Below are 11,372 nucleotides of genomic sequence, written 5' to 3' on the forward strand. Positions count from 1 at the left end.
AGGTGCTGAACTGATTGTCAATGATGGATTGTCAGTCGATATCGTATCCATAAACTATTTTTGTATTGTACCAGACAGACATTTTCTTTTGTTTTCCATCGAATTTGAGAAAGAAACAAATTTCTTATATTTTGTTTGGAAATACAATAGCATACTTTTACTCCAGAATAATTACCCACACGTCGCACATTGGCAGGAGCTTTATATTTATGTACTGTGGTGCTGTCGACTGTATAAAATATACAGCAATAACAAATTTTAAAAGTTTCTGCATCATGATTTGTGCTTTCATGTACTATACAGTACTGAAATTTGACTTTGCACTCCTTCTTAAAGTGGCCACATGAGGGGAGTATAATACAGACATATGATGTGCAGTACTGCAGAAGCGTTTCAAAAGTGTCGAGTGAAGTTTTTTTTTTTTTGCACAGAATTAAGAATGTGAGTTTTGTTGGGTCGACTGCCTACGTGTGTCGCTCTACCGATGTGATCAAATATACATTACTAAAGGGTTACAACTATCGCAACATCAATTTGTTAGCCTTTTATGGCGTTTTGGTGAATTACAATAAGCGCAATTCTTGATTTTGTTTACACTTCTTTACAGTTTACACAATTGACGGTGGCAATAAGTATAACATAAAACATGCATAAGACTGCATCATTTTCCTCTTAAGAAGATAAGGGGTTCCTGAGGAAAAAAAAGACAAATAATTTCATCCGTAGTAATTTGCTTTTAGTGATTTCATGGTATCAAATAATAAAGAAATGTTTAATAATACAGTTAAGTTCATTGCCCATTTACAGTGTGTGCACCCAAACTAAACTCTTTTCCATGGTAATGAGGCGGAATCTAGGGGGTTACAATAGATTTGTGACCCAGATTGGGGCCCCAGATACATGAAAAACACAAAAGGCCGTTTGTTCCACATCCCCAAAGCCCCACTGTGATTTTTTTTAAGATACTCCACTAGGTTTGGCCACCTGACGTGAAATAAAATGAACTTTATTGCGTTTTTTTTTTTTTTTTGTATCTTGATGTAGGTTATTTAGTTAATCAACGCAGACACACTTGTTTATGTGGCATATGGTCCCAAACTGCCATGAAGTCTGCACACATGGCTGGTCGTCATCCCAGCATTTTGTATGCCTATGATGCGTAGCACAGATGGGAGGTTCTATAATCAAAACAAAAGTAGTCGAATGACACGGAAGACGCAATGGCGAAAGAGCGACGCATCTGAACACGTCCTCGGCGCAGAAGACCCTCGAAGGTAAAGTTGTCCTTATCGAAACAACAATAGCAACCCAAAGGAAATAAATATCTCTTGTATTACAACATTTACTTTATAAACGCAGTTGGAATCTATTTATTTTGGGTACTTATGAAGAACAACTTATTTTTAAAAGAGTAAATCTAAAATTGTATTTCAAGCCAGTATTCATCAGGAAAAAATGTAGAAATGTAAAAAAAAGGTCAATTGCTTATCCAGGTCTTTATTTTGGATTATTTTGAATTATGTTTATTTTAAAACGCCTACCGCCTGTTTGATAAGTAAGATAACGAATGTGTTGATCCCGAAGCGTTTCCAATGAGTTCGGTCTTCCTTGACTATTTTCGACGCAGTGATTGGGCGAGCGATCTCTGCCGATGATCAGCGAACCATCCAAGATCCACTCACACGAAACAACAATTTGCATTGCCCCAAATGCAAACATAGGGTCTATCAGACTGACTTTTTTTAAAATGTATCGTTTACCCTCAGACATTTGACAGAAATTGTAACCGACTGGTATTGATCGGCTTTGTTACTTTTGTTGTAAATTTGCCGTGGACGGACACGTTTGCAGAGTGGGTCCTCTTTGCAAGCAGTTCCTCTGTGCAGCCATGAGCTGAGAATGGATGAGAGGCGGAGGAAGGGAGGGCATATACATAGAACACCAGAGAGACTTGGTGATGGGAGGAGGGATGTGAGAGTGGAAGCAGTGCAAGAAGAAAGAAGCACATAGTGGTGAGGAGAGAGACATCATCTCATTGATGCTGAGTCACATAGCGGCGCGACCACGGCTACATCCTACATGAGTCTTTGGCAATAATGGAAGAGCTTGAACACACTTGTCCCCATCCTCGGACGGTAGGGTGTCTTTGTATTTATGTGTGTGTGTATTATGCACAGTCTTTGGGGGTTGAGGTAAAGGCGGACAAAAGGATGCTAGTCTGTTTATGAAAGAGATGTCCGTATCATATTGTGGGAGATGCTGAACAGTGTGAGTGGGTAGGACGATGAGCCAAAGAAGGTATTACTGCAGTGAGGACAAAGAGTTGCACCAAGCTCCCTGACCAATGTCGATGTCGCCTCTGTTTTCATTGTGCAATCCTTCCTCTAGTGTCCTTCTCCACTGCATGTCTTCCCTTGTCTTTAATCCTTCTTATGACAGATATTCTTCATTATTGACAGGATGTGCCTCACATTCAATCGCTGGTCCTGACCTTGTGCTTATGGACCGTTGGTCTTAAGCTTTACCATCTGTCCTGTGTTGGATGTTTGTTAGCTACCTCCCTCTTCCCCCCCAATTGCGCTTCACTCAAGGAATCATGGGTACTGTGGGTGTTCCTGCAGCGTAAACATTATCCCTGTGCCTCCCTCTTGAACACACAAATTGAAATGTTATGATTAGAGATGAGCAATTTTGAAAAAAGGATATAATTTTTTTCCTTTCGGATGTGTGATTCTTATTCGGTATTCTCCTAACATGTTGTTTTTTTTATTTGTACAGTATTCCATGTATTTTATTCTTATACTGTACATAAATGTTGTGGTGTTACAGGTTACCCGCAAGTGTACAAAACAAAAAGTATGTGTGTGTGTGTGTGTGTATATATATATATATATATATTGTGTAAAGATAATATTTTTTCAACCCACATGAAGCATTCTGCAACAGTGAACTCATCCATCTAGTATTAATACTGTTAATGCTCTCAGCGTCCCACCTGACAAAGAGCAAAAGACAGATGTCACCCTGGAATAAAAGATGGCCAAGTGAAAAAGTTCTGATGATTAGCAACGGAGAAAATGAACCATCTTTTTTCTAAAAACGTCTTTTTAAAAGAACAAGAAGCGTCTGCATGTTCTGAACTCCTGTTGTCTTCTGGAGCCTTCCTGCATCTAGAGCCAATGTTTTACTATGGAGCAGACGTCTAGGGCATTACTGTAATGACCCATCTCTTGTTATGTTTTTCAGATGCTGACCGAGCCTGCAATCTTTGCCAGAGAGACCAGCTGCGATTGCCGCGCCCCTCATGAAAAGCTCACCATCGCTCAGGCCCGCAGAGGCACCCCTGGTAAGCCCACTTGCTTGACAAGACTGGCAGGATGACCTTGGCACTCGGCTGCAATGTCATCCTGAATAGAGACACCACTTAACTACTGTCAATTATACAGTATATACACAGACTTTACAGCATTACTCTGAAGTTAAGTTCATTTAATTAGTTTAATATTCTTAAGTCTTTCAATTCCAAAGATGTATTTATACATCTTTAAATATTTTTATCTTGCAATCAATCCCTACTTGTACTGTATATCTGTCCGTCCGTCAGTCAGTCAATTTTAGGTTTTTAATCAGTTATCAAAAATAGTTAGCAATTCATTTGGTTATTAATTTAGGGCTAGCATTGTGTCCTAAAAGTGTACTGTATTGCGATATATTGTGGTACAGCAAAGGTGTATTGCGATCCGTATTGCGATTCCCAACAAATCTCTCACGCACTAATCTGCCTCTTACTGCATGCATAAATAATATTTTGCACTAATACTTTGCACTACATGATATTTTGCACTACATTATTTGCAACATTGTTTCTGTTGTTTTATTTGTATTTATTGCTGTTTTTCTATTGCTATTTATTTATTTGTTCGATTATGGAATGTTGTCTGCTGTTCAGGAAGTGAACAGAATAAGAATTGTATTGTGTGATATAATAATATTATACATATGACAATAAAACTCTTGAATTTTGATATACTGGGCAATGTTTGTTAAATAAAAAAAAATGCAGCATATAATATCTTAAAATGACTGAAAAAAACCTGAAATAAATGATTAAAATAGACAAATTCTATGTATTCATTCTCAGAAGCCACACATTATTGACATCTCTAAGCACATATTAAAAATGATTTTTTTAAATGAAAAAGCATGTTCAGATTTTTTCATTATGTCCCCAGCAGTTGGGAATACTCTTTCAGATGGCACTCTTGTGGCAGGAATTCACATGTAGGGTTTTGCCACAAGTTCCAGCACAGGAAACTGGTGACAGTGCTCTGTGACGTCTGTGGTGAAAAAAATACAAAACCAAGGAGAAATCTATTGTAATTTATCAGACACTGTGAAACCTTGAGATACGGTTGCTTGTTTTTCCCCTTCATATTATGAAATGACTGCGCATATAAAAGAATACAAATGAAATAAAACGAAAACAAAACTTGAATTGAACGCAACATGGGATCTACTGCTCGTTAAAATGGCTGCTTGGATATTATTGCACTTCTTGGGAACACATACAAGAGCTTACTGTGGACGACTTGAACATGGGAAGGAGCAGGAGGAGGTGTTGCTTTGGTACATGAGCTCACTCAAAAGGTAATGTTGTCTGGCCCTCTTCCAGGGAATTGGAATTGGAGCCCGCAGCCGCCAAAACGGGCAGCGGGGAGGCAGGGTCCACATTAGCTGGCACTTCTATTACATTTAAAAACAGAACATAGCACTCTACAGTCTAGTCTTTCCCATCGCGCGAAAATGTCTCTTCCGCCCCGCACGCGCCTCCTCCACACTCTGTCTCTCTCTCTCACTCACTCGCTCGACCAATCTATCGCTCTCCAGTCACACCATACACGCAACACTATTGTAACATTTAATGTGGTGTTTTTGAAACACTTGGAATGATTTACACGTAAAACGTGATTCATATGACAAAAATCATGACACAAAAGCCACTCCGGAGCGAATTAAAAACTAAATATTATGAAAATAAGGTGTTTCATAACCGTTACGTGATATTTTGGAAACTGAACGTCGTATTGCAATACGCGTATTGCGTCACTTCGTATGGCAATATATGGATATTATCGCCCAGGCCTAGTTATTATAGAAAGTTAATGTTTTAAATGTGCTGTTTCAGTAGACCGTCCAGTGAGAGTCTACGCTGATGGCATCTTTGACCTTTTTCACTCTGGCCATGCTCGAGCTCTCATGCAAGCCAAGAACCTTTTCCCCAACACCTACCTCATCGTAGGAGGTGGGAGACAACCGCAGAAGCCGCTCCTAAAGTCGCCAACATTCTGCCTCAAATTTGACTTGTCCTGTGTGCGACAGTGTGCAGCGATGAGCTGACCCATAAGTACAAGGGCTTCACTGTCATGACGGAGACGGAACGATACGAAGCGCTCAGACATTGCCGCTACGTCGACGAGGTGCTCAGGGATGCTCCCTGGACGCTTACGCCTAAATTTTTGGAGCAACACAAGGTGCGTGCAATGGATGGCATGTTCAAATCTATGAGGCTCCTTCCTTGAAATAGTATGTCATCTGATTGCTTCTCAGATCGATTTTGTGGCTCATGACGATATTCCGTACTCCTCAGCAGGGAGCGAGGATGTCTACAAACACATCAAGGAAGCAGGTTAGTGTGCTTGTGTTATGCAAAAAAAACCCAAAAGAAATGCAAACATTCTTTAATGTTTAATGCGTGTAATCCAGGAATGTTTGTCCCTACTCAACGCACCGAAGGAATCTCCACGTCGGACATTATCACCAGGATTGTCCGGGACTACGACGTCTACGCCCGTCGCAACCTCCAGCGTGGCTACACGGCCAAGGAGCTCAATGTCAGCTACATCAATGTAAGATCATCCCATTGGTGTGTTAGTTGGGACTTTGGGTCTTACCCTTTTCTTAGAGGAATTTGCATGAAGATATTTTTAGATTAGACGAAGACTCGACATTTCTCCTTTGTGTGAAAAGCTGTTTTTTTTTTTTTTGTAAGTTCCCTGCCATAGTACTGTTCGTGTTACTTAGCCATTTTCAGCCATTTTTTTGTCCATAGTTTATTTAATAACTAAATTACATGATAATCATGTACAATTGTTAAAGCATATTTTGTCATTTGCTGTCTACCTGAAAATGATGCCCTATGTGATTAAAGCCTGAGTAATGAGCAATTATAGCTCACTTGGGTTTCTGGGCCTGGTCATGAGACGTTCGCTAGCTGAAAAATATTTTAGTTTTTAAATTACTTGATCCCTATATTAAAGTACAGGCAAAATATATGTTTACTGCTGACAATGGCTAAATAGGTTTAGTATTCATTAACCTAGTGACAAAACATTTAGAACCAAGACCTTTTTTTCTGATGCAGAATGATTCACACCAATGTGTCAAACTGCAACAGTGTACCAGCAACTATTCCCAGACGGGACAAAATCTAAGTATTGAGGCCTAGTATTGGCAGCCTTCGTGAGGCTCAAACACATGTGCCTTTAATCCCTTTACTTGCAGACTGAGCTTCTGTCATTTTTTTCCCACGTCAAAATAAGAGGAATATATGCATGCAGACCTTTTCATTGCCACGGACCGGTCAACGTTTTGAGTTTTTTATTGCGGGCGTTGTTTGAGTAAACTGAATTTCAAATGCTATTCATTTCAATACAGTGTTAAGTGTTAATTAGATTCAAATGAGTTCTTGTCAAAGCAAAACCTTTGCATATGCTAGCTTATACCAAAGGGAAATACCTGGCACAAACATGCTAAATACTTACAAAGCAGCACTATATAACATGTTAAAGATCAGAACTAACACTAGCTAGCACTTCTATCCACAGTCACAAGTTGTTGGAAAGTAATTTGGGGTATATTATCATAAATTACAACATTCTTAAAAAAATGTACAGCTTACAGACACTCGTGGGCCAGATTTCACAGAGAGACAGAACAACATGTGACTGCTCTCAATTGAAACCACACGTCCTTCCTCACTACAAAATGTCATATCATCAGTGGCCAGAGGCAGCGCCAAAAAACTAAGATCAAGCCAAACAAAGCGCAAATGAATGAACTGTCAAAGGATAAACTAAATCAGTTCCAAAACATTATTTCGGGTGCAACCCATGAGGCACAGTACCTGCTGATCCACGGATCAGTGGTTGGGGACCACTGCATTACAAGAGATCAGCATATTTATCTGGGCGATATGATTTCTGCAGGAAAAAAAGTACCGTCTGCAGAACCAAGTGGACCGGATGAAAGAGAAGGTCCGTAACGTTGAGGAGAAGAGTAAGCATTTCGTCTACCGTGTAGAGGAGAAAAGTCACGACCTCATTCAGAAGTGGGAAGAAAAATCTAGAGAGTTTATCGGCAACTTCCTGGAACTATTTGGACCTGATGGTACTTGGGTAAGAATCAAAAACATTTTGGGGGGGGGGTTTCTATCAATTTCAGAAATTAATGTCAGAATACCATACAGTTTTATGATGTTTAAGAACTACTGTTGGACAGCGTGACCTTTGACCTCCTTTCCCTCTCTGCACTTGAGCAGAAACAGGTGTTTCAGGAGCGTAGTGGGCGAATGCTCTCCTACGCGCTGTCACCCAGAGAGTCTCCCTGCAACAGTCCTCCACGTGAACTGTCTCCCCTGCGCTCTCCGTCGCCACCGTCTCCGCCCGCCCGCTGGCACAATGCGCGGCCCTCGCCGCCAACATCTCCCAAAGGAGCGTCGGCCTCAATCAGCAGCATGAGCGAAGGCGACGAGGACGAGAAATAGACAGGCCGCGGACGCTCCCACATACGCACGTGATTCACAGAACACTGCCTGAGAACTTGTCACACGTGTGCCCACCTTCGATTCCCACGCAAACACTGGACGGTTACCAAAAACACTTTACCTCAAGGGAAGTAACAAAAGCATACCGGAACTTGGGATTTCTTTGCATGGGAGGTCTGTGTTGCTGGGTTGAGAAGACATTGCAAGGTGGAAGGCGATGATCCTGGTCTGATTTGGTTCCAAAAAAAAAATTGATCAAGTCTGGAATAGAAAAGAATCACCGTTACAAATCCCCCCACAGCTGTGTTAAGTCACTTCTTTGTTTTTGTCCCATCTCTTTATTTGTTTTTGTTTGACATTCAGGGCATCCTTCATGTGAACGAGAGTGTGGGACGAATCAGTGCCGACTGGAATTGAATCACGATTATCCATTGGAAACGGCATATCGGAATTTTACTTTCGACACAATTGCATCGTAGCACATTGAGTCGGAAGGATGAGGTCGAAAGGGACACCCTGCAGATGTCAAATTTAGCCCATGTCAGGCTCATTTACTTCCATTAGAAAGATTGTCAATTTCAGACACATTGAAAACCTGATGTTTTATCATGCATTTACCCCAATTTTTGCATTAATCCTTTCAACGGCAACTCGATAGGAATGTTTGTTTTGAGACCCCAATCCTCCAGGGGGCACTCACAGTCAACTTTCAATGACTTCATTGAGTGACTTAGCCTGACTCCCATAATGCAAAGTTCTTGCTATGCATCGTGGGACTTGTAGTGGACAAAATGTTTCGATCCAAGAAGTAAATGTTGCAGGAAAGCATTTATTTGGCTGCAGGGAAACGTTTTATTTCCTGCAACACATAACATTGTATTTGCAAATTCCCGTCTGCGAAATCTGAAGCACTGAATAGCTGTTAATGTTTTTTTTTTTTTTTCTCCTCACAAAATGAAAATTCTTTGAAACCAAACAGCCTTGTAATTTGACGATGTTTTGAGCTGGTCAGCCCAAATTGGGTGATAATAAAGGCCAGGTTAGAGAAAAATCCCAGGACATTCAGGGATTAAACTCTTAAATTTAGTCCAGAAATAGTCGTTAAAAACTGGATTGTGTTATAGACCATCCAATATGGCCTTGATTCAGTCCAGAAATAGCCGTTGATAATTGGGTTGTGTTTAGCCGGGAAAATGAGGTTCAAATTTTGTCCAAAAATAGTTATTAATCTGTGTTGTGTTCAGCCTATCCAATGTGGTCCAAATTTAGTCCAATAATAGTCTTTCGAAACAGGGATGTAATTAGCCCATCCAATGTGGTAAAAAATATTTGCTATATTAGAAATAGTCGTTAAAACGTGAATGGTGTTTAGCCATTCTCTTTTCTACCAGGAATGCAATATTGTAATACTGATATTAATGAGGATAATTTTGAGCTCAAAGGCTCACTCTTCATATATGCCTCGTTTGCTAGAATCCTTCACCCTGCAGGTGTTACATGCAGCTGGCTAGTCCAGTGGTTACGACGACTTATTTTAGACACAGATTAGGACTTGAATCCTTCGGGACAAATGGTAATATCCAATCCTGTTACCAAGACTTTAATGCTATATAAACATATGGGGGCGAATCTTCAACAACTTGGAATTTTTTTTTTTCCTTTTTAGTTTTCAAACCACAACTCAACACAAATCACAACTATAAAAAGATATCTTTTTAGCTTGAAAATGGCATCTTTTCAACTTTGTTCAACTAGATTCGGATTCAAGCGGTGTCCGTTTGTATTTTTGACCAAATTTGTTAGGCCAGAAGCAATCAGTTCAATGAAAGTCCAGGTGTCAACGTCTTGATCACCACTTCATTACTTAGGGTGACACTACGGGTGTTTGCAAAATTGGTCGCTGGATCGCAGATTAGTTCTTTGGTAGTTTAGCGCTAAACCAGCTTGTGCATAGTACACGACTTGGATGGGTTTAAATTTTTTGCTTAAAGCACTACGAATGTTTCCAAACAGTGACTATGACAACTTTGATAACGCACTTTAGACAACATATAGCATAGTGAAAGTGCCTATTTACCATTATGATCAAATTGGATTTTTCATCTGTTGGTCTATGATGTGTTATTTGACAAGAGTACTCTGATTCAAGTGGATTCAGTAGTTAAATGTTATCCAAACGATTGCTGATTTGGGGTGCGAGGTGACCTAAAGTCATTCAAAATCGCATCCATCACATGGTTTTGTTACTGGGTGCCCTCCTCTCCCTCAAAAAAGTATCAACAAAACTTAACAAGGCTTCAACTAAAAAAAATAGCAAAAATGTGACATAAACAAAAGTGCACTCTAAAAATTGTTGGGTTAAAGAAAAAAATAATTCTGGGTCAAAAAAGGAGTAGCCCCATATTAGGGTCAAATTTGACACAATCTTTTTTACCTAACTGTTTTAGACTGGAGACATCACCCATTTTTCATAAACGTTCATGTCCACACCACCTGTGACAAAGCATAATTGGTTGCTTTTCCAGCTCCACCCAAATGAACTGTTGTCCTTTTTGTGCCCACAAAATGTGTTTTCATTGCTGGTTGTCTTTAGAAATAATCAATTTTTGCTAATCCCTTAGAACGCTCCAATAAAGAATGTGTTTTACATGATAACACGTAATAAAATAATAAATATGGTACTGCACTTTGCTACAGAAAAACCAATGAGGCATTGACTTTGAAAGTGGATTAAAAGTTAGACTGAAAGTGCAATGCAATATAAACAGGAACTATGAAGGAGAAGACGAGGGTGAGAGGAAATTGCGCAACTCGTGCGTACAATCGGTACATTTCAATTGTTCTTTTCATTTCACAAATCTATCCTCCTCTGCAGTAAAACGATGTCTAACCTTTGATATGCATTAAGCGGACCGCAATTAACTAATAATAACAGCAATTAACTAATAATAAAAGCAATATTGTGCTGGTTCACTGAAATGTTCACTGAATCCGCAAAAAAAATCAGCAAGGAACAAAAGACTGAAAGTTTGATTTTCAAGAATGCAGAATAGATAAATTGTGGTCAAATTTATCATTTAGCTTGATTGTGTTTTATGTCTAACAGATATGTTTTATTGCTGGCAATATAATTCTTCAGAGATAGACTTGCACCTTAACCCAAAAAGGTAACTCCTTTCAATTTAAACTCACCTGCCACAATATTACACAAATACTTAATCAAAATGTCGTATGACATTGATTTATGGATCAATATTTAAAACAAGCAACCAGTGCGATCCAATATATGCTTTGGGACTGTATGTTCACTTTTTTTTATTATTATAAGCTTCAAATAAGCTTTGTATGTAAATAAAAATTCAACATGTTTTGTGTCGCAAAAAAACAACAACTTACACATGGTTTTTTTTTTTATTGCCATATTTAATAAAAGATGAGTTAACCTTATACAGAATCATAACTTTGCTCTTCTTGCTTTTCCGGCTGGCTTTTTGGTTTGTGATCGCATGTTTGTCTATATAAGTCCACCATCACAGTTCATGCATATAAA

General features: G+C 39.3%; 1 protein-coding gene across 3 annotated transcripts; it reads left to right on the plus strand.

The window, feature by feature from the left end:
• The first annotated feature begins 1,212 nt into the window (after positions 1-1,212).
• On the plus strand, positions 1,213-11,269 carry pcyt1ba (phosphate cytidylyltransferase 1B, choline a). Of its 3 annotated transcripts, none has more exons than XM_088402321.1 (8): positions 1,213-1,274; positions 3,247-3,346; positions 5,186-5,302; positions 5,380-5,531; positions 5,608-5,686; positions 5,764-5,906; positions 7,266-7,454; positions 7,598-11,269. In XM_088402321.1, exons 2-8 carry the CDS (start codon positions 3,247-3,249, stop codon positions 7,820-7,822), a joined length of 1,005 nt encoding a protein of 334 aa, XP_088258447.1. In that variant the 5' UTR covers positions 1,213-1,274; the 3' UTR covers positions 7,823-11,269. The 3 variants fall into 3 exon arrangements, with proteins under 3 accessions (XP_088258447.1, XP_088258445.1, XP_088258446.1); XM_088402319.1 differs by lacking the exon at positions 1,213-1,274 and adding an exon at positions 1,973-2,135; XM_088402320.1 differs by lacking the exon at positions 1,213-1,274 and adding an exon at positions 1,973-2,135 and having other exon boundaries at positions 5,189-5,302.
• The last annotated feature ends 103 nt before the right edge of the window (positions 11,270-11,372 follow it).

Source organism: Hippichthys cyanospilos, chromosome 19 (genome assembly GCF_059441005.1).
Source record: "Hippichthys cyanospilos isolate Australia breed blue-spotted pipefish chromosome 19, RoL_Hcya_1.0, whole genome shotgun sequence".
In the NCBI taxonomy this organism is placed as follows: domain Eukaryota; kingdom Metazoa; phylum Chordata; class Actinopteri; order Syngnathiformes; family Syngnathidae; genus Hippichthys; species Hippichthys cyanospilos.

Bases quoted from the DNA above. Each gene is read 5' to 3' on its own strand.
- pcyt1ba (XM_088402319.1), top strand. From the start codon at position 2,097: ATGGAAGAGCTTGAACACACTTGTCCCCATCCTCGGACG. The intron at 5,303-5,379 runs GTGGGAGACAAC...TGTGTGCGACAG, and splicing joins CACCTACCTCATCGTAGGAG to TGTGCAGCGATGAGCTGACC. The intron at 5,687-5,763 runs GTTAGTGTGCTT...CGTGTAATCCAG, and splicing joins CAAACACATCAAGGAAGCAG to GAATGTTTGTCCCTACTCAA.